This window comes from Zingiber officinale, chromosome 4B (genome assembly GCF_018446385.1).
Source record: "Zingiber officinale cultivar Zhangliang chromosome 4B, Zo_v1.1, whole genome shotgun sequence".
In the NCBI taxonomy this organism is placed as follows: Eukaryota; Viridiplantae; Streptophyta; class Magnoliopsida; order Zingiberales; family Zingiberaceae; genus Zingiber; species Zingiber officinale.
This window is the reverse complement of record NC_055993.1, coordinates 139,558,822-139,582,318: the sequence shown is the minus strand read 5'-3', so window position 1 is coordinate 139,582,318 and position 23,497 is coordinate 139,558,822. Positions and strand designations below refer to the sequence as shown.

At 39.1% G+C, this 23,497-nt stretch overlaps 3 protein-coding genes and 1 long non-coding RNA gene across 4 annotated transcripts; 3 read left to right on the top strand and 1 right to left on the bottom strand.

The window, feature by feature from the left end:
- Nucleotides 1–1,095: 1,095 nt before the first annotated feature.
- Nucleotides 1,096–1,497, top strand: LOC121978765 (F-box/LRR-repeat protein 25-like; the record flags this gene model as incomplete). Its single annotated transcript, XM_042531062.1, has 1 exon — nucleotides 1,096–1,497. A coding segment is annotated over exon 1 (354 nt), but the record flags the coding sequence as incomplete, so codon positions are not given.
- Nucleotides 1,474–2,851, top strand: LOC121977112 (putative F-box/FBD/LRR-repeat protein At5g56810). Its single transcript, XM_042529651.1, has 3 exons — nucleotides 1,474–2,127; nucleotides 2,199–2,360; nucleotides 2,453–2,851. The coding sequence occupies exons 1-3, from the start codon at nucleotides 1,504–1,506 to the stop codon at nucleotides 2,633–2,635; spliced, it is 969 nt and encodes a 322-aa protein (XP_042385585.1). The 5' UTR covers nucleotides 1,474–1,503; the 3' UTR covers nucleotides 2,636–2,851.
- Nucleotides 2,852–3,221: 370 nt separating this feature from the next.
- LOC121977113 lies at nucleotides 3,222–6,379 on the bottom strand. The gene is made up of 3 exons (XR_006110733.1): nucleotides 6,016–6,379; nucleotides 5,139–5,299; nucleotides 3,222–3,538 (listed from the first exon to the last, which is right to left on the bottom strand). It is a non-coding gene; the product is annotated as an uncharacterized LOC121977113 (long non-coding RNA).
- Nucleotides 6,380–14,291: 7,912 nt separating this feature from the next.
- On the top strand, nucleotides 14,292–15,777 carry LOC121978764 (F-box/LRR-repeat protein 25-like). The gene is made up of 3 exons (XM_042531061.1): nucleotides 14,292–15,233; nucleotides 15,334–15,495; nucleotides 15,595–15,777. Exons 1-3 carry the CDS (start codon nucleotides 14,292–14,294, stop codon nucleotides 15,775–15,777), a joined length of 1,287 nt encoding a protein of 428 aa, XP_042386995.1.
- Nucleotides 15,778–23,497: the final 7,720 nt, after the last annotated feature.

Genomic DNA, 23,497 nt, shown 5'->3' with positions numbered 1-23,497 from the left:
CAACGGGGAACCCATTCTCATTGGATCTCGCCTCCAGTTGCTTACTTTCACTTATCAACAGCAGTTACTTGACTTGCCTTTGATCCGCTAGGTCTTCTCGCCAGTTGTCAGGTCCGTAGACCCAACTAGATTTTGACCGATTCTTAGGTCCCGCAGATTCAATCGGACTTTCCGTTAGATATCAAACCCCACGTATTTATCTGGACTTCCTACTAGCTATCAGATCCTGCAGACCTAGTTGAATTTTAGCTTGATGTCAGGTCATTCAGACCAGTCAACTTATATACATTTGGTAGAAAGGTTAAACACACACTACATCTAATTTTAACTAATTTGTCATATATTAAAATCAAATGATTAGTGTAACAGGTACCAACAGACTAAATGATTGTGCTTTCCATGCTTTTCAGAAAAAAATGGCTACGTTCTTCAAAGAAAAGCGACTATGTTTTTCGTATCTTCCATGAGCAACGATTCAATATCTTACCTGTCAAAAGTTGGTTATACGAATCCGGATATGAGAAACATGGAATCAGGAGCAGTATTACACTGGAGATCACATGTAGTCAAAAACCATACAAAATCGAGAGATCTAAAGTCGGAGACCATATACAGTCAAGCACTATTTGGAGTCATAGACCACATAATATCAGAGACGATCTGAGATCAGGGACCACACGAAATCAGAGACGGTCTAGAGTTGAACACCACCCTTAATCGGGAACTATTTACAATCGAAGAAAACCTTTCTATTAATTTTGACCATCACTTTAATCATGTGTCCGTGTCCAATTACCTTCCCCGTTTCATATGTAATTGATTCAGCTCGTAAAAAATATATATATATATATATCATTAATTTATTATGATATATGAAAATCCAACTAATAGCGCATTCTCGTTTCATCACCCCTTCCATATATCTATCCCATTAATAACATTAACATAAAAATAACAAAAAAAAAACAGATATGTTAAAACTATTTTTTCCGTTATTTTGCCATAACAGATATGGTAAAAACATAAAAATCCAACTCCGACCTCAAAATATTTTGCTATAAATAGAAACATAATGGTCGACTCGAGATCGCCCCACCACACCTCAGACTCTAACGCCGCCGCGCCTGCCTTCCTCTCTTCTCCATGGACGATTTGAGTAGCCGCCGCCGCCGGTTTCGCCGGCGCTTGCTGTCGTCGAAAGGCGAGGAAGACTACCTGAGCAATCTCCCGGACGAGCTTCTCACCCACATCCTTTCCTTCCTCCCCACCCTCGACTCCATCCGCACCTCTGTTCTGGCCCGCAGATGGCGTCACGTCTGGACTTCCGTCCCCGTCATCGACTTCTCCTACCTCCAGCTAAAATCCACCATGATCAAGCGCTTCTTCGCTTCCCGCGGCGACAAATCTGCTTCTCGTCTTCGCCTCTCCGGACTCAGCAATTTTGACCTAGGAATCAAATATATCTGTCCCTCGTTCAATTGTGATTTCGATTGTGAATCCTGCATGAGCCGTGACATCCTCGTCTGCACGATGGTCGACTACGCCAAATCCCACGATGCCCGCCACGTGACTCTCCTCCGGCTCTTCTTTCAGTATCTCAGCGATTGTTTTTACGACCAACTGTTCGATTGGCCGTCGCTCGAATCCCTGGATTTGGAAGTCGTCGGCTGTAAGAATGGCACATTATTTAACTTTTCCAAATCCGTCATCTCCCTCAGATTGAGCAATCTCAAGACACTTTCCCTCTCACTCGGCCAGAATGGTATTCATGACGAGAGCTTAGCGAAACTGCTCTCGGCCTGCCCTGTTTTGGAAGAACTAACATTGAGTGCAAAATATTTCCGAGCCGCACACCGACCCATTCGAATAGAAGCTCCAAATCTTCTCCGATTGACTCTGATTCCTACTCCATCCAAGCTCCAAATCAACTGCCAGAAACTCGAATATCTAATGCTAAAACCTGAAGTCAATTTAACCCACCTGCGTGTCGAAGCACCCTCCTTGATCTCTGTTCGGTTATACAATATTTGGCGCTTTGGAACATTTGCTCAGACGCTATGCGATGTGACTACGGCAGCTATAACTTTGTCAGATAAATGTCTTTCAGACTCGACTCCGAGATTCTTGGTATGTTAATTTATTTATGCTCTTCTTCGATCTCCTAGAACAATAGGATTAATGAAGATGTTTTGTTTCAGGAAAAATATAAGGCCGTGGTCCAAGGGTTTCCCATCTTTCACAAACTGCTGGAGTTGAGGATCAAAATGTATGTCGCAGAAAAGTTCAGCTTGGACATCGTATTTGATCTTCTTCGATGCACGCCGAATCTGCAGTCGCTCGTTTTAACTGAGTGCGAAAAGGTTTGGATTTGGGATACTGATTTCGAAAAAGCATTATATTAACTTTTGCTTGACCGATCATCTTTAATTTTGGTACCATTTATCAATTTCAGAGACCGTGTGATGATGAGGATTTCGACGAGTGGGAGAAGAATTTTTCATCAAGGATTAATGAGCCCTTGGAGCATCTGGAAAGGGTTTCGGTGAATATCAAGAGCGAAAGAATCCGATCAGCGTTTCTAAATACTCTGTCAGATAGAGTTCCAGCGTGGGATCGAGTGGCAGTCACCTGCTAAATCTGGATGATTTGCTAGTTTCACAAGAATGTAACTTCACGTACAGCCATGTGAATATCCATTGTTGTGTGTTCCTTTCTAGCAAAAACGCATTCTGAAGCATAGATGAACCTTGCAGGCAGCACATGTAGATTGAGTCTGACTTGTTACTAGGATTAGATTGGCTGGATTCCAAGTTTGAAATCAGAACCAGATGAAACTTAAAAGTCAATAAACAAAGCAAATGTGATTATTCCATAACAACCTTTTATGTGCAAGGTTGGAAGTGAATAAATGTGGTAAAAGAGTTTATTAGGTAATTTAGCTGATCAGCATAATGTGCAAAAAAAATCAAAACCGGCAAGCTCCATAGAGTCTTCAACTTACTTTTGACAGCTTATACACATGACTAACATATGGAAAAAACACGGTATTGGTCCACTTTGTCTGTAACTTTAACATTTATTAAACTAAGATATAAAAAGGAAAAGTAATTTGAAGAAAATGACTCCTCAATTCTAGTAAAACAAGTCGAGGCACTTTGGAACTAGGTAACACCTTAAAGGGGAAAATATTGATGAATCAAGCAATACAAACAGACAAATAATCCAGAATTGCAATAGTAGATGATTAGATGAATAGTATGTATTGACGTTTATGAAATGCTCATGAAAGCAACAGAACCTCTGCTAGGAAAAGGATAAAAAAATAAAATACAAGACATTAAACATAAACCAACAGAACCTCTGCAAGTGCTAGAATCATCTTGCAGATGTTGACGTTTTTCCTTGAGAATATTTTTCTCCCTCTCAGCACTGTCAGATAATCTCTGAAGCCTCCCTTCTAAATCTGTTGCTCTCTCTTTTGCTGATGTAAATGACAATTCAGCTTTCTTGCGAGAATCAACTTCTTTACTGAGTCGACCTGAAACCAACATCATTGTTCATTTCTACATGATAATACTTATACGAGTGGAGAAAATAACAAAAAAAATGATAAGAAAGATTATAGATTTTCTGTTATACAACAAAACTTTAGATGTAGAGAAGCTCAAAGAGGAAGAATTTTGATATCAGTAGGAGATTTCATAAAGATGAAATGAGCTATGTTTTGTAAAAAGTCAATAGGAGAAAATCGAAAAAAGGAGAAAGGATGAAATCTATGAATGCTCTCCATGATAGCAAAAGAACTAGTCTCTCATCTTTTTTCCTTCAAAACAGAAATTAATCAATAGTTTCTGAATTACAATCTCAAATATTGGGACTTTTTTATTCTGAATTATAAAATTTCCTATGACTTGTTAGTGCCGAGCTTCCCAAGCATGAAGACCACAATAGGCATATACGTAATTTTTCATCGCTCTTGCTGCTATAATGATTTGTCAACCTGATTTTTGGTGGACAAATTTTTCGGGAAAAAACAATTGGTAGAAAAAAATTCAATTCATCTCCACTAAGCTTCCACAAGAGTAAATAACGGAGAGCTTTTCAAAATTAGACCTCGTCCTTCCTCCCCCACTGTTGTCAATGATTTTCATGCCTGGCCAGCATGCACGGGCCAGTTTACCCCATTTTTTTCCCATGTCAGTCGGACCAAACATGACTCAAAAAAGGCTACCCTCCCAACATGAGCCCAAACCCAAGTGAACTATGCTCTTGTCAACCTGAGCCCACAAGCTTGATAATTATTAAATAATAATAATCTAATTTTTTTAAAAAAATATAAATGATACTTTTTTTTTATAAAATTTGATTAATTGTAAAATTTATACTTTTTTCAAAAAAGTATAAAAACATAATAAAATTTAAAAATTAAATAATATTATTTTAAAAAAATTATTAAACACTATTTAAAATATTTAATATTCATAATATTATTATTATTTTATACCAAAAAATCAGACCGAACTTGGCCCACAACCCATGTCTAGAAAAGTCTTGCGTCGTGCCAACCACAACCCAATTTGGGCCCGGGTTTAGCCCACTGGACGCAATCCTGACACCCGCCCCAAACCCATTGAGTATTTTGGGTCAAGCGCAGCACAACCCAAATCAACATCAAATGGGTTGTGCTGGACCCAAGCAATGTTGTGGCTGGCAAGGCCACCCATGGCTAGGCCCATTGTATACCTCTATCTTCCCTTGCCAATTCCTCTCATGTAATCAGATCCTTTTTAAAAATTATATTTCCTGCTACCATTAAGCTTTAACATAGCAACTGCATTAAATCATATTAATAATAGTTACTAAATATTTCTTACTTCTCTAAATCTCACCATGATAATTTTCTAGGAATTCTATCATAATTTTTATCTAAGTTAATAAAAGTATATGCAATTTTTTTTTTTTACTATTTTCTCTATATTTACTAATGACCAGCAATATAGATAATTGTAATAATTATAATGGTAAAATACAGATATTGAGGAACCTAGAATTGAATGAAATATGAACCTCAAAGTCAACAAATAAATTAGGTTCATGAGAAAGGGAAAGAGTGATATTATAGTAGTGTAGCAACATACCTCAAGTTCACTGCATTGTTTTACTTATTCCTTATATCGTTCCATGAATTCATCCACTTCTTTCAACAATCTCTCCTGCAAAGCTTGTTCACGCCCCTTTGACACCTCAAGTTTTTGCTCCAATGATAAAATACTATCTCAGAATTTGGTCCTCTCATCTTCTGTAACAAGTACGAAGTCACTCATTTTCAGGAAATGTATACCAGAGTAATGATAGGAAAATTATACATCAGCTAATAAAATGGAGTTGCACTGTGATGTATATTGATTTATTACATAAACACACAACAACTGGACATGTCTTGAAGATATCAAAGGAAGATAGAAGTCAACTTAAAGATATCTTAGCATGCAGTACAGGCCTAATCAATTGCCCTACAAGGGGAACTAGCAAAAATCTATGTTCAAGTAAAATAACATTTGTCGTTCAATGTAGAATCAAAGAAGAGAAAAAAAAATCAGAATGTGTATGGGGAGTTAGGAACAGCACCACTTTGAGTCAATGAACTCTAACTTAGCCTGTTAATTAAAAGAAAATAAATCAATGCCCATCCAACCACAGCATTTCAATACCAGAAACACAACTGATATCCAGTATGATTTTTAACATGCTATGTAAGGACATTAATCCAAGATCATATATAGTTAAGAACATATGCTGATCTATTCCAGCTACATTGCTTTCCATCCTAACAAAAAAAAAAAAAACAGAATTCACACAATTTTTTCAAAGAAACATTGACGCAATCGACCATTTTTCCTCTCTTCATCTCCTATTCCGTGCCAGAACTTCTAGATCCGGTTGGACTGAAAGATGACGGGAAACCTAATCCAGAGTGCAAAAAAAAAAAAAAAAACAGATGACAAGAGAGCTCACCATCTGGCGGCAGTGGTAGGTGCAGACCATCTCATCGGAGGGTTCGACGGCTGTTATTGGCCCAGGTTCCTCGTAGCGCACAAGGCGGCGGTCAGATACAGGGCTATGAAGGTCTTCTACGACCGATTCAGGCCTTCTCTTCTTCAGGACTGGGGTCCGGAGGATCATCCTATCTGGAAACCACTGAGCAGTCGGAGATCCTAGGGTTTCTGCAGTCGGTCACACAGCTTCGTGACAGCGAGAGAGAGAGACGCTGATGGCGACGAGGTAGAGCAGCGAAGAAGCCCTAGGCTTTCTGGCGACCACCGCACGCGAGCTGGCCCCTCCGCATTCGCCGAGGTGAAGGTCCTCGAAACATCGGAGCGGAGTCGGAAGATTTAAACCGGCACGCCGGGCCGGTGCGTTTGTAGGGTTTCGGATTGTCAAACTTAACGGGTTCGGATGCTATCTACTCTGCCCGTGCATCCATCAAGAAAATAATGGACTACTCTTCTATTGTTTATCCGGAGGAAAGAATAATTGGAACAGTTGTTGATTGTGTTGTTATAATAAGTCTCGAGTCGATTTGTAGCTGGTGCAGAAATTATCTTATCCCTTGTATGGTTCTTTGTGAGTTATCCTTCTGTATCTAGTGAGGGTAGGGGTGTAAATGAATCAAGTCGTTCTCGAATTATTCGAAACTCGATTCGATAAAAGTTCGTTTGAGCTCGTTTAATGAGGTTCGTTAAGATAAACAAACCAAGCTCAAGCTTCGCAATATTCGGCTCATTAGCTCGTGAACACGTTCGTTAAGCTCATTAAGTAACTTTTAAATAAAAAAATAATAATTTTAATATTGAATTTATAGATTTTACACTTTATTTATAAAAAATATAGAAAATATATTAAATTTATTTATTAGAATAAAATTATAAATTTTAATAATAATATTATAATTTTCTTTAAATATATAATTTAGTTTTTAATAAATATTTATATTTATTTAGTTCGTTTAGGTTTGATAAAAATTCGAATAAGCTGGTAAATCATGAATATATTCATTAAATAAAGCTCGAGCTTGGCTCGATTATAAACGAGTCAAGCTTAAACATTCAACTCGACTCGATTACATCCCTAAGTGAGGGTAATGATACTAGATTATCTAAAATAAGCGTTATTATTTTTTATTAGAAACTAGAAGGAAAGAAAAATAAACAAGAGAGTGAGACTTCCTTTTCTTTTAACATTGTAGCACTAGCACCCTTTCTTGTCTCTGCATGCTTTATTGTCATCATCGTTTACTTTGTGCTCTCAACAATGATTAAGTGAACAATAAACCTTGAAAAGGGAATTTTAAATTCATCAGCGGAGTGAAGTCCATAGTAAAATATGGAGTATTCTAAAAAAAAAAGTCAAAATCATTTCCGGTGCACAAAGAAGTCTCCGCTGTGCATGATTATTATTGCATAGAGCTTAATGATGGAATGAAATCCTTATTGTTTAATGACAAGAAGTTGGGATAACTACCATAATTTGGTGAGGATTATAAGTTGTTCCTTGGATTCTTAGATGTTCAATTTTTAGCTATATTTTACCTATATTATATTGTATATTCTATTTATTTAATAAGACAGTAGAAGAATACGGAAAAAAAATAATTTAAGATAGTTTATGGTTAAATTCTGTTAAATATATTAATAAGATAGTGGATTAAATATTCACGTAAATTATAAACGCGGTATATTGTTTCAATTAATTTATCCCAGAATATATATTTAATTATGCCAATATTCAAATTTAAAATTTATAACAATTCGTACGAGTACAATATTTTAATAATAATAATAATAATTATTATTATTATTATTATTATATTTGAATATCCAATCAAAAATAGAAATTTCATATATACGAAAAAATTATTGCATTCCACCAACTTCATTTACAATTATAGTCTATGTAACAAGGAGATATTTCTATTAATGATTATATGTAATCAGTTAAGATCATCACCAATAACTTAGCTGCAATTGGATATTCATTTTCTGATCCTAAAATATTAATGTGTGTTATTAAAGATTAGACTCTCAGTATGATAGTTTTGTTCCTAGTGTTATAACTCGCATGGATCAAGCTAAGTGTTGCTTGAAACACTTCACGGTATGTTAATTATCTGCTGGAACCTTGGCGGTCGGCAAGAGGCAATGAATTACCATGCTAAAACAAAAGCGCACATTTCTCGAACTTTGGAGAGAAAACACTTGTATTAAAAAAGAAATTAAAAAGAAGAGAAAGAAGAGACAAATCTTTTACTTGGTTACAATCAGGGGATTGCTAGTCCAAGACGTTGAAAGTTCATTATCAAATCTTCTTCGAGTAGAAAAGCCTCTTACAGCAGTTAAAGCATTCGAATACAACTAAACGACAAAAAGATTGTTTACAATGTTGTTTTTAGCTACTAGGATCAGGGTTTTATTTATAGCCCTGATCGGGGCGCATAGAAGGGTTCCAGGTGCATGGACGTGGATAAAACTATATCCGCATCGCAACATATCGCGACGACTCGGCTTTGGATAAACTCTTTAGTTCGGGCGCCTGAACTGGGTCCAGGCGCTTGGACCCTTGTGGACTTTATCCACGACGTTGCCGAGCCGGGGTGCAAGCGCCTGGACCAAAGTCAACTGAAATGTTGACTTTTGGTGCGGGTCTTCCATTCCGGTTCCGCTCGCTTGGGTCCAGGTCTTCTGCTCTAGCTCCACTCGCTTGGGTGATTTAGGTCATCCAGAGTAAGGCTCACCAAACCCATTTTATGGCATTCCCGAGTAACCTTTCGCTTCGATTTCTCGTCCCTTGGAAACATCGCGCACCTCCTTCTTGTCCACCAGCGTACTCTTCCATAGTGTCTCATCCCTCAGACGCATCGAGCCCGTCAGCTCTCTCCTGTGTCGTCATTCTCGCTAACTGTGTCTTTCGCTCGACTTCCTGTGCTCCTAAGTTCCTACACACTTAGATACAAGGGTTAAACAACAATATGACTTAACTTGACTTGATTGATTACATCAAAACTACCACATGGTACTTACATTATCCTCTCATGAAAGACTTTTACAAACACAATCTCAGAGGATGTCAAATTCTCTTTCATTGTCGGCACACGTGACTAGCAAAGCTCCACAATCTGATCATCACAATTAGTCTCATCCGCAACATGATTATCAAAATCATAATGGAGGAGGTAGAGGTCGGGGTCAAGGTCAGGGTAGAGGATGCTGCCATATTTGTTTCAACTGCGGTCATTATGCTCAAAAGTGTTATAAAATATTTGATTCAAATTGTCCAGGAGGTCCTACATCATAAAATGAATCTTCATCCTTCTCTTGCCAATCTACATCCCAATCATCTCAATCAGGAGCATTCTCTCTTTCCGTCCCCCCTAATACAGTTTTATCTATTCCTAGAACCCCAGGATAGCACCAAGCCTCTGGAGTGATTGATCATATTCCACAAGAGTATGATATTTGCATAAAAGATTTGTCATATCATGGTCCTAATATGGTGTAAAAAGATAATAGTTCGGGATCCTATTATGTAAGTATCCCGAGGTAGTTTTGATGTAGTCAATCGAGTTAAGTTAGGTCATGTTTGTTTTTTATATCTTGTGTCTAAGTGTGTAAGAACTTAGGAGCACAGGAAGTTGAGCGAAAGACGCAACTAACAAGAAATATAGCACGGGAGAGAATCGATAGGCTTAGTGCGTCCGAAGGAAGAGGTGTTGCGGAAGAGTACACTGGTGGACGAGAAGGGAGCGCACGATGTTTCTAAGGGACGAGAAGCCAGAGCAGAATATTGCTCAAAGAGAATGCTAGAAAATGGGTTCAGATGAGCCCTATTTTGGATGGTCGAAATCACCCAAGCGACCATACCTGGAGCGGAAGACCCGGACTGAAAAAGTCAACAAGAAGTTGACTTGGTTCGGGCGCTCTGACCCCCGGGATAGCCTGGGGGCGCCTCGACCTTGGCAACGTGGATCAAGTTGAAGAGGGTTCGGGTGCTTGGAGCTGGTCGAAGCGCTCAGACCAGTAAAACTTATCCCGATTGAGCTGTTGTGATCCGTTACGATGTGGATAAGGTTTTATACACATTTAGGCACCCAAAACCCTTCCAAGAGCCAGGAGCAGGGCTATAAATACAACCCTAATCTCAGTAGTTAGATATCACTTGTATCCAAATCCATTTACTGTTATACTACTTTGTTTGTGTGCTTCCAACGCTTGTAAGAGGCTTCTCCACTTACGACAAAAAGAGAATTTGATTAGTGCTTCAAAGTATTGGATTAACAACCTTCCTGGTTGTAACCAAATAAAATCGATAACCTCTTTCTTTTAATTAGTTTATCAATCTCTTTCATACAAGTGTGTCATTATTTCAAAAGATCAAGAAAAGTCTATTTTTTTCTTTCAGGGTAATTCACCCCCTCTTGCCGGTCGCACGGGTCCTAACAAGTGATATCAGAGTCGGGCTCGCTTTAGAAGGACTAACCGTCATCTGAAGCAAAATAAAGTTGGATCCAACATCTACCCACCGAAATTTGAGGGAGAATTCGTAATGTGGAAGAAGTGCATGGAGATATTCTTAAATACTAATTTCAAAATTCTATTAATTATAAAATACCGTTTTGTAGCACCTAAGGATCATCATAGAGTCAAGAAAGAAGAATACACGTGGACAAAGAAGGAATAAGCTGACTTCGTGGCTAATGGAAAGACAGAGTTCCATTTGCTCAGTGTCCTTCCTTCCCAGGAGGTCTGCTAGATCAGAAGCTATGACTTAGCCAAAGACCTCTGGGAAAATTTCTTGGAGCTTCACAAAGGTACTTCGGAAGCCAAACTTGCAAAGCGAGACATCCTATGAAGCCAACTGATGAACCTTCGGATGAACAAAGGAGAAAAGGTAGTCCAACTCCATGCAAGAATCAAAGATCTGATCACCCAGCTCAACAACCTCGGAGAAATGGTAACAAACTGTGACTCCTTAAGGTATGCACTTAACGTCTTCCCAAGAACTTAAGAGTGGTCAGACTTAGTAGATGTTTACTACATCTCTAAGGACCTAGAGATAAGTACTCTTGAAAATATATTTTCAACTTTCGAACTTCACGAGTCTCGTTGTGTAGATAATCAAGAAATAGAAAATTCTAACAATATTGCCCTAAAATCCAAGAAGGACGAATCCGACACTTCCCTCGATGATGATGAATCAACATATATGGTAAGAAAATTTAAGAAATCCTTTAGCTCTAATAAATTTAATCAAGTACAAGCAAAGAAAAGAAAAGCAAGAAAGATAAGATGTTATAACTATAATGAAGAGGGACACATCAAGGATAATTGCCCAAAGCTGAAGAAGAAGGACAACAAGAAGGGATCAACCACAACAAAGCACAAAACCCTGAAGGCGACGTAGGATAAGTCAACATCAGAATCAGATCTGGAGGAGTACACTGGACATGCACTGATGGCAAATCATCAGGAGGAGAGCATAGACGAAGGGGAAGCCTCCTCGAAAGAAAGTTGCAATAAGGAGGAAGAGACAAACTTCAGAGCGGATCTAATAAGTGAGGTATGCTTACTACCTCATGACTAATTGTATTCAGGTATTAAATCCATGAGTAAATATTTATATAAACTTAAATCTGAAAATAATGTTTTCAAAAAGGGAATTGTGGAATTGAAAATAATTTTAGCAAAAATATGTCCTTTAAAAATGTAGGATAGATTAAAAAATAAAAATAAAAAATTGAAAAAAACAAATTGAAAAATAAAAAAACTCTACATGTTTTAATAAAAAAATCTAGAAAAATTATAGAGACCTAAATTGGTATCTTAAATATTATAAGGGTCAAATTAGAAAAGTATTAAAAAAAAATAGATGTCTAAAAAATTTTTGTTAACTGCCAAATTTTTTTTTTAGAATAAATAAATGATTATGCATATTAATTCTATTTCGTATGTTTACTCTTGACTTTTATTTCTGAATTTTTTTTCCTATGTTTTTAGAACAAATAATCTCTTAGCATAAAATTTTTCAGAATTTTTTCCGATTAAAAATTTGTTCTATGAATTTTTTATTGAAAAAAATAATTTAAAATTTAAAACTTTTCATATAGTATTTTGCAAAACCGGATTGTATGAGAAATTATCGTTATATTTTGAATCAAGACAAAAATCAGCATGATTTTTGGATCAATAAATATGTTTCTAAATATTTATTTTCGAAATAAATCATGTCTATTTTAAATTTCTTCCGTACATTCCTTCTATTAGAAATTTTCATCCAAATTTTTTTTTAGTGATAGCTCCTTTGAATTCCTATTTGAAAATATTTGTTTTGAAATATTTTGATATCAATTATTTACCAAAATTTTATTTTTAAAACAAAAAAGTCTTGAGAAATTATTTTTGAAACTTTAAAATTTTCATTAATTGTGCCTTCCGTTCTCAACATTTGGGGAAATTTTGGAGTTTAATTGAATAAAAATTGAATTATTAAAAATTTAATTTGCAAAAATTATGTTATTGAGAAAAGTAATTTGTTGTACTAAAATAATTATAATTTTTTTAAAAAAAATTTCAGAGTCTTCATATACTTACGTTGAAACTTAAGAAAATTTTTAACTTTTTTCTTGTTTTGTTAAACTTATTTTTGAATTAAAGTTGCAATTGCACCATTAAAGGTTGGACAATCAGATTTTTTTTCGAAAAAATCTTTTCAAAATTCTGTTTACTTTGAAATTTGTTTCCCTTGCCCTTACAATTTTTTAAATTTTTTATCTATCTTTCTGCCTTTATTTCGATGTAATCAAATGGGAGAATAGGAACGTAAGTCTAGGAGAAATTATACTTGTAATTTATAATTTTGCAGACTGCAAAAATTCTAGTTTTTATCTGCATTTTATTAAATATATATTTTTATCCCTAACTCTAACTCGAATTGATACACATCAAAAAAAAGTAGAAATTATAAATATTCCGAGGTAGTTTTGTTATAGTCAACTGAGTTAAGTTATGTCATGTTTATTTTTGATATATTGTGTCTAAGTGTGCAGGAACTTAGGAGTATAGGAAGTCGAGCGAAAGATGTAGCTAGTGAGAAGGACGACACGGGAGAGAGTCGATGGCTCAATACGTCCGAGGGACGAGATGCTGTAGAAGAGTATGTTGGCGGACAAGAAGGGAGCTCGCGGCGTTTCCGAGGAACGAGAAGTCGGAGCGGAAGACTGCTAGAGGAGAATACCCGAAAATGAGTTCGAATAAGCTCTATTCTAGATGGTCGAAATCACTCAAGCGAACGGAGGCGGAGCGGAAGACCCGGACTGAAAAGGTCAATACAAAGTTGACTTGGTCCGAGCGCCTGAACCCTCGGGATAGCCCGGAGACGCCTCGACTTGCTTGGCGACGCAAATCAGGTTGAAGAGGGTTCAGGAGCTAAGAGCTGGTCCAGACACCCGGACCAATAAAACTTATCCTGATCAAGCTGTTGGGTTCTGTTACAATATGGATAAAATTTTATCCACACTCAAATACCCGGAGTATAACTATAAATACATATCTGATCTCAATAGTTAGATATCACTTATATTCAAATTCAATTATTATTCTACTACTTTGTTTTGTTTGTGTGCTTCCAACTTGTAAGAGTCCTTTGTAATAGGATTATTTTTTTTTAGCGCAAGAATTAAGGGATTTGTTGTCAGAAAACATATCAAATCCATGTATATTAGCTTTATGATATATCAAAATTTTGAAACTCCAAGTTGTTTTATGGAAAATAATTACCCAATATCTTTACATTATAAGTATTAATTTATTTCATTTTTATTGCTTACATATTACTCCAATTTCTTTTATGGAAAAGTATTATTTCAATTTTAATTTTAAAAGCACCTCTTGGCTCAATATATGAAAAGGTGAAATTATAATAAACATTCATGATGAGAAAAAGGATAAATTCGATAGGATCAAAATCTTATGGTACTTAAACAATGTTAAAAAGGAATAAAATAAAAAGAGTGGTTATGAAATAAAGAAACAATAATTAAGGAATTTGTGTCAAGAATTAAGGGATTTGTTGTCAGAAAGATACATTGGAAGTTAAAGAATTTTTATACCTATATAATTTTGTAAAACCGTTTGGTTCGTTATTAATTGTCGGGATTTTCGGTTCGCTATAAATTTGCAAGTACAGAGAGATCGCCCCACCACAACACCTTTAACCCTCGCCGCGGCCTTCCTCTCTTCATGGATAGCCGCCGCCGCCGCCGCCGCCAGGACGTGCAGTCGGAAGACGACTACCTGAGTAATCTCCCGGACGAGCTTCTCAGCCACATCCTCTCCTTCCTCCCCACCCTCGACTCCATCCGCACCTCTGTTCTGGCCCGCAGATGGCGCCACGTCTGGACTTCCGTCCCGGTCATCGACTTCTCCTACCTCCAGCTAAAACCCTTCGTCATGAATCGCTTCTTCGCTTCCCGCGGCGGCGAATCTGTTTCTCGTCTTCACCTCTCCGGACTCAGCAATATTCATGATCATGGAATTATCGTCGGCGGCAGGATCATAGCTGAACGCAGAATAAATCGTGGCCATCCCGTCTATAAATTGCTCGAATATGTCAAATCCCACGATGCCCGACACGTGACTCTCCGCAAGTTCTCCTTCGAGTATTGCAGCAATAGTTTGCTCGACCTTCTGTTCGATTGGCCATCGCTCGCCTCACTGAATATGCAACTCGTCGGCTTTACGAATCTCACATTATTTAAGTTTTGCAAATTCAGATTGAGCAATCTCAAGACGCTTTCCCTCTCACTCGGCAAAAATACAATCAGTAATGAGATCTTAGCGAAGCTGCTCTCCGCCTGTCCTATTTTACAAGAACTACAATTAAAAGCAGATTATCCCCAGGCTCGGCACGAATCCATTCAAATACAAATTCCAAGTCTTCTCCGATTGACTCTGATTCCTGTCCCGTCGAAACTTCAAATCAATTGTGAGAAACTTGAATATCTAAGGCTAAAGGCCGACGCCAATCTAATGCACTTGCATGTGGAAGCCCCTTCTTTGACCTCCGTTCGATTATACAGATTTTGGCGTTTTGGAACATTTGCTCAGACGATATGCAATGTGACTACGGTAGCTATAAGGGTGTCAAATAAACGCCTTTTAGGCTTGACTCCTATATTCCTAGTATGTTAATTTATGGTCTTCTCCTCCTAAGTATTTAGAACTATTAATTAATGCAGATCTTATGATACTGATCATATATATATATATTTGCTTGTTTTAGGGAAAATATAAAGCCGTCGTCCAAGGGTTTCCCATCTTTCACAAATTGATCGAGTTGAAGATCAAAATATATGTCGCAGAACAATTCAGCTTGGACATCGTATTTGATCTTCTTCGATGCACACCGAATTTGCAGTCGCTCATTTTAACTGAGTATAAAAAGGTTTGAGCTTGAGATACTGATTGATTTTTAAGGAGCATTATTAATGGTTTCTTTCTTTGGCTTCACTGATCATCTCTTCCTATAATTTCTCAATTTTAGCCATCGCCATCGCGTGATGAGGATTTGAGCGAGTGGGAGAATTCATCATCCAGGATTAATGAACCCTTGGAGCATTTAGAAAGGGTTTCGATAAATATCAACAGTGAGCGAATCCAGTCAACGTTTCTAAAGACACTGTCAGAGATAGTTCCAGCGTGGGATAGAGTAGTAGTCACCTGCTAAATATTAATTCATTTTTAGCATATTGAAATATATATATATTTAAATTTCTCAATTAATTATCTTTTGTTATGATAGAAATACAGATTTAACTTTAAAAAAAATAGGATGTTTAATAAAAAATTTATCATTAATTCATCTTAATTCTCAAGCGTAGATGAACGATTAAAAAGATCTTACAGACTAGGTAATGAAGGATTTTTTTTAAAGGGATATTTATTGGAAAAGTATATTTGGATTCAGCAATTAATTAATTAAGGGATATTTATTAAAATGTATTTTTTTTATAGTAGAATGGTACGATTTAAAAAAAAGCTTATAGACTAGGTAATGAAGGGAATTTTTTTAAGGGATATTATTGAAAAAAGTATATTTGGATTCAATAATTAATTAATTAAGGGATATTTATTAAAATGTATTTTTTATGGTAGTATGGAGTTTCGAATTTAAGATTTTATAAAGTAATTTGTTTTGTTTTATTTTTTTATATCATTTTAAAAAGATTACTTTTATTTTATAGTCAATATATCGTTTAAAAAATACACTTGATTAATATTGCATTTAATAAGGATAACCATTTTTTAAGGTAAAAAAAAGAAAAAAAACACTTTATTAACAAACTAGGTCCGAGTTGAACTAATCCAAGTATTTTTTTTTTTAACTCAATGGCTTGTAAAACTCGGTCGCGGCAAGATGTATCTACGAAAGTCAGTCGAAAATATGACACATCTCTCTTTTGATGCTAGAGCACACGTGTTCAAAATATGCTGTAACTCGTTGCGCAAGTATTCGCGGAAGAGTAATGATATGCTCAAGGAAAAAAATTCAAGGAAAATCTCAAGGATAGACACATAAAGTCATGGCCTACCATTTCACTTTTTGTGGGTCTCATCATTTTATGTGTCTATTCTTGAGATTTTCATTAAGTTTTTTTCCTTGTGCATATCATTTTTCTTCGCGGAAACTACACTCGTTGCACAAGTAATTGGAAGACTTGAGGCTCAAGTCTTCGCTCAAGACTTGTCATTCAAGAAAGTGAACAAACTTGTTGCCCAAGAAAACTTGGCGAGCAAGGCGAACAAGACTTGATGCGCAAGAAGACTTGGGTTGGGCACCAAGTCGTCTTTGGTTATGGCTCAAGTAACGGGTTCTTGATTAGTAAGAAAACTTATCTATAAGAGAGAGGGCCGTCTTGAGCAAATGAAGAAAAAGCTTGAGCAAGTGATTGTTTTCGGAGTTTGGATATTTTTCTGAAATATTTTCCGTCCCTGTGTGTCTTTGCTGATCATCCAACGAGTTAGATCATATCTCAAGTGATCCTATCAAAAATTGAATCAGATGAACTGTCAGATGTGGTAGATAGAATATTGATCGAATTGTGAAGTCTCGAAAGGGGGTATGCTGAGATGATTTATATATTGACCAAGCTAAGTCTTCATAAGTCTTTTAGTCAATGCTATCTGCAATCAGCGATCGGGTCGCCCGATCCTTGATATCCCGATACTTAAAGCAGATCCAACGAATATATAAGTAATTGACTAATACTAGAATAATAAAATGAATGAAGAGTGAGTACGGGAACGTACCCTATCTCATGGGGGCGCCCTTAGATGAGACGTTGCTCGAGTTGTTGTGATCCTGAAGAGTAGATGACTCTGAGCAGGATGAAGAGCTGGATCTAATGGTGCATAGCCGAGCACGACCTGGATCCGACTGGAAGACGACATGCAGATTGGGCTATGACATCGGCCCGCAGGTCGGGGTATGATATCGGTACGTAGGCCAAGATATGATATCGACACGCAGATCGGAATATAATATCGGCACGCAGGCCGGGATACAATAACAGCACGAAGGCCGGAACACAACACACGGGCGAGATTATCGCATGGGTTGGAACACAGTGCACAAGCTAGATCGACGCGAAAGCCGGAACATAATAACGGCATGAAAGCCGGGAACAACAACGACTCACAAGCTAGAGATAATCTAAATCAAAAGGACCAAGCAGAATGTTGGATCGTCATCAAACGTATATGATCGGATGGATTGGAGGGGCATGCGCTAACGAGGACGGTCCGGAGGACATCGTCAACCGCCGAAGACGGGTGTCACCCAGCTGTGGACGATGTCGACCAGCTGTGAGCAGCATCAACTGCGGAAGGCAATGTCGATCGACAATGGTGCGAAGAGGAAGAAGACGTATAGGCCGTCGACGAGTGTGAGGAGGGAGGAGGTGGCGACGTCAGCTTCAGCGTCGACACCAGTGGTTGACAGGGAGAGGAGACCTCCCTTGCGTGCGGCCTTGGCGACGTCGGTCTGGAGAAGGTGAGAGGCGGCGACCGACGTTGCTGGCGTTGTTGAGGTCGTGCGAGAGAAACAGAGAGAGAGGAGAAGAAGGGAGGAAGAGTGGCTTGCTGGCAACGGGGAAAAAGACAGCAACGACTACAACGTGAAAAGGAGAGGATGGAGTTGGCGTCCGATCATGACGGTGTGATGAGGAAGGCAGCGCGTTGGTGTCCGCGACCTCAGCGTTGTCGACGTTGTTGGCGTCGGCATGCCTGGCAAGAGGAGAAGGGTAGAGGAGCGGAGGGGGGCGACGACTGGCCGACGACGAGGTCCTGGAACGAAGAGAAGAAGCTCCCCCTGCTTGTGGTGGCGGCGCAACCCTAAAATCAACCCCCTGCTGGTGTTGGCATCAGTGCGGTCGGCAACGGCAGAGGCGTGGAGAGGAAGAAGGAAAAGGAGAGGTGGCGTGAGAAGAAGCCGGCGGAGGTGATCTCCTCTTCACTGTGGCGGTGGAGAAAAATTCAACTAAGAAGAAGAAGTCTCTTTCTCAATAGTGTCACCTCTCTCTAAAAACCCTACGCAGTGATTTTACCAAATTACTCCTCCTCTTTTTCCTAATTCCTTCTCTATCCCTAAACCATATCTACATCACAAACGGCGCCAAATTGATCATGTCCGAAAACTGAGTCAGATGGACCACCGGGTGAGATGGATGGAATGTTGATCGAATTGCGACGTCCTGGAGGGGGTATGCTGATATGACTTATATGTTGACCAAGTCTTCAGATGTCCTCTAGTCAACGCTACCTGTAGCCAGCGACCGGGTCGCCCCGGTCCCTGGTACCTTGATGCTCGAGACAGATCTAACGAATATATAAGTAACCGACTAATACTAGAATAATAAAATGAATAAAGAGTAAGTACATGAACGTACCCTGGCCGAGGGGAGCACCCTCGGATGGGATGCTGCTCGAGTTGTTGTGACCCGGAAGAGTAAATGACTCTAAGCAAGATGAAGAGCTAGATCTAACGGCGCCTAGCCGAGCACGACCTGAATCTGATTGGAAGACGACACGTAGATAGGGTTATGGCATCGGCCCGCAAGTCGGGTATGACATCGGCACGTAGACCGAGATATTTCATTGGCACGTAAGCCGAAATATGATATCGGCACGTAGGCCGAGATATAATATCGGCACGCAGGCCAAGATACAATAGCAGCACGAAGGCCAAAACGTGACACACGGGCAAGATCAGTGCATAGGTTGGAACACAGTGCACAAGTCAGATTGACGCGAAGGCCGGAATATAATAACGACACGAAGGTCGGGAACAACAACGACTCACAAGCTAGAGATAATCTAAATCAAAAGGACCAAGTGGAATGTTGGATTGTCATCAAACGTGTATGATAGGATGGATTGGAGGGGCACACGCTAACAAGGACGGTCCGGAGGACATCGTCAACCGTCGGAGACGGTGTTGCTCGGTTGTGGATGACGTCGACTGGCTGTGAGCGGCAACAGCCGCGGAAGGCAATGTCGACTGGCAGTAGCGCAAGGAGGAAGAAGACGTATGGGCTATCGGTGAGTGTGAGAAGGGAGGAGGTGGCGACGTCAGCCTCAGCGTCGACGCCAGCGGTCGACAGGGAGAGGAGACCTCCCTTGCGTGCGGCCTTAGCGACGTTAACCTGGAGAAGGCGAGAGGCGACGACCAGCGTGAGTTGTTGAGGTTGTGCAAGAGAAACAGAGAGAGTGGAGAAGAAGGGAGGAAGAGTGGCTTGCTGGCAACGACGGCTACGACGTGAAAAGGAGGGGATGTAGTTGGCGTTCGATCACGTCAGTGTGAGGAGGAAGGCAGCGCATCGATGTCGGCGACCTCAGCGTTGTTGGCATTAATGTTAGCGTCGGCATGCCTGGCAAGAGGAGAAGGTTATAGGAGTGGAGGGGGCGACGATGAGGTCCTAGAACGAAGAGAAGAAGCTCCCCCTGCTTGTGGTGGCGATGCAGCCCCAAAAATGAACCCCCCCCCCCGCGCGCGCGCGCGCGCGCGCTGGTGTTGCCGTTGGTGCGGTCAGCAATGGTAGAGGCGTGAAAAGGAGAGGTGGCGTGAGAAGAAGTCAGTGGAGGTGATCTCCTCTTCATTGTGGCGGCGAAGAAAAATTCCACGAAGAAGAAGAAGCCTCTTTCTCAATAGTGCCACCTCTCTTTTAAAACCCTACGCAATGATTTTACCAAATTACCCCTCCTCTTTTTCCTAATTCCTTCTCTATCCCTAAACCATATCCACATCATCAAGGATATAGTACACATCACGAGGATATCACACACATCTCGAAGATGTCATGACTGCTTGCTCGACGAGGAGACACAGGGACAAAGGATATTTGGGCAGAAGATTTGAATATTTGGGACGGGACACGAGGACACGAGAACACTGTTGTTTTCAACCTTGAATCCCCTTGTTTTCTCTTCTTCCGTCGTGCAATTTTTTGTTTGACAGAAACTTATAATAGTGTTCAAATATATGGTCAGTTCGTTACGATAACCGGTGCTAGGTTGTGTTCGTGATTTTACCGTTTTATTTTGGGAAATAGACATCCATGGAAATCTTTGAGTACTATTGAAGGCGATGAATCTGTTTTAAGAAAATTGCACTTTGCAGGGTTCGACATCCACTCGGTGTTGTGTTGCAGTTCTTGGCATCCAGTCAGGGACTCGGACGCATCGGAGCATCGACTTTTCATCCATTCGAGTCAGGAATCTCCTTTGCTCCTCGCTGACTCTCGATGAAGAGAGGTTGACCGCTCGACAACTCTCAGCAGCAGTTTGGCGTCACTCGATAACTCACGATGTTCGCTCAAAAAAGTGATCACCGACTCGATGCGTGGCTCGACTTGCTACAACCGACAACTTTGAGATTATTTGCTCAAGTCGTTTCACAAGTCAAACTTGAATCGGAAAGATTCCCAATGACCCCCGACAATAACTACATAAAATTGAGTATAATAAATGTTTTCATAGCATATTAATTAGAGTTTTATGTACTGAAGTACCTATTAAATTATCTATTTTATAGTTTATATTGAACTGAAACCATAATTAGCTCATCAGTAGAGTTCTATGTCATCAAATAGAGTTAATCGTCCAATAGAGTTATATATATATATATATTTGGAATGAGGTGTTTTAGGGGTATTTTTATATTAATAAACACAAAAGAGTGTTATTTTAATTTTCATTCAATTTTAAAGATTGCTCAACATTAATATTTTAAAGTCTAAAAGGTGCAACGTGGTTAAGAAGTTAAGAGTCATGTACATGTGATGGCTAAAGTCAATAAAAGGTCACCTTGACTTTGTATCATTCCCGACTCTATGACACTCCCTGACTCTATTGTAGTACCTACTCTATGATATTCCCTGACTCTAGCAGAAAGTCCAATTAGATCTGCGGAACTTGACAGTTGGCTGAAGTCCAGTTGGGTCTATGGACTTGACAACTGGCAAAAAACCTGGTGGGTCAAGAGACAAGTCAAGTAAATAAAAATGATGGTAAGTGAAGGTAAGTGACTAGAGGAGAGATCCAGTGATGACGTGTTCTCAGTTGAGGGAATAATAGGTGTCGGTTTGACCTACGATTTCAGCGAAACTTAAAGTAAGGACCAGACAGTCCGAAGATTGTCAAATATATTACTATTCTTCTTTTCATGTTATTGCTTGTTGTGCTAACCTTATGATGTAGGAAATCAAAAGTTAGAAAAAGGGCTCCAGGCACCTCGGGCATGGTCTAGGTGCCCTATAGTGAGCTGAATCAAGAGGGTGACCAGCTGAGGTGGCAAATGTTGATTAGACGACACACATCAGGGGTTCAGGTGCTCGAACCAGTCTAGGTGCTTGGGTTGCCCGGGCGCTCAGAGATGGATAGATTTTCAGAGATGAAGTTTCACAAAAATGTAACCACGTCAACACTTCAGCGCTCAGGGATGGTCTAGGCTTGTAGAGGTGGATAAGTCACCGAAGTCCCTGGATTTGATAGGCCTCATTGGAGCAACCGGGGGTGGTCGAGACGCTTAGAGAGGGCCTATAAAAAGGATTTCGACCAGCATCTAATATGATTATTTGTTTCGGCTTTCATACTTACGAACTGCTCTGAGAAGACTCTTACGATACTGAAAGCATGATTCGACAACTAAAGACCAAGCTTCTACTCCTTTTTATTGTCTGCATCTTTTTATTTATAGTTCTTGTACTTAAATTTAATAATCTATTTGAACTAATAATGATTGTCCAATGAAAGCACTCACCGAGTGTGAACCTTGAAGTAGGAGTCGTCTAAGGTTCCGAACCAAGTAAAAATACTTATGTTAGTGATTGTCTTCATTTTCTGTTCTTTCTTTTTCATTGCGTAATCTTAACTCTCAAATTTTTGAAAAAGCGACATGCGCTATTTACCCCCTAGCGCTTTTACGATCCTTCAGGGGTGCGAGGCTTGGTTGGAGAAGTCGACCCAACCAAGCTTGTAAATTCGGCCCCGGCTTAGCGGTTCCCTGACTTGTCAGGTGACACCGAGAGTTAAAGAGGCAATGGTGAGGGGCCGGTGGAGGTCCTAGCTGTTAGATTTTGAGAGATGTCCTAAGATAATCGCCTTATAGTTTTACTATTTATTTGATAAATATAGATTCACTATTTGAATGCATATTATATGTTTGAAGGTCGTAAACTCATTTACTGAATGCTCGTAATACAATTCATAGTATGAGAGAATTTGTTATTGGATCACAACTTATGATTATCTCTACATGTGTATTTATGAACGTATTGAAATTTTCCTAATCATCGAATTGGTGTATTCGGGTATCATCAATTTTGTAAGACTAGCAGGAGTTATACTCCTTGGTTCAGCCAAACAACTGTTTTCTCACAGGCTAGATACATTACGATGTCGAGAGGTAAACATGAGTGCTAGTTATGATAACTAGTTCATTGGAGTGTCTTGCTGTAAGACTTCATATGGTTCTCTACATATATAGATATGTTTGTGAAGTTTTTACTGTAGTTTGAGTGCAAGTTTTCCTTCAACTTGAGATATACAAGTCATCTTGGTCATGAAGACTTATACTTTGACATCTTAAGCAAGCATTTCATCGAGGTGTGGACCCAAGATGATTGGGTATAAGTTGAAGTGCCCGAAAGTGTTTAAATAGTCCACTGATGATTCATCACTTCTTGCGAGGAGACGTATACCTTATGATCACTCGTTAGGATTATTATTCAAAGTCTTTGACTAAAACATCACATGTTAAGAGTATGAGACTCTTGTACACATATACGAGTAATTTGAATCTATAGAACGAGGAAGTATAACTTGGGCTAGGTGTAACGTAGTCAGTCTAGTGGGGATAGACATATCGATATGTCCTGAACCAAGTGAGT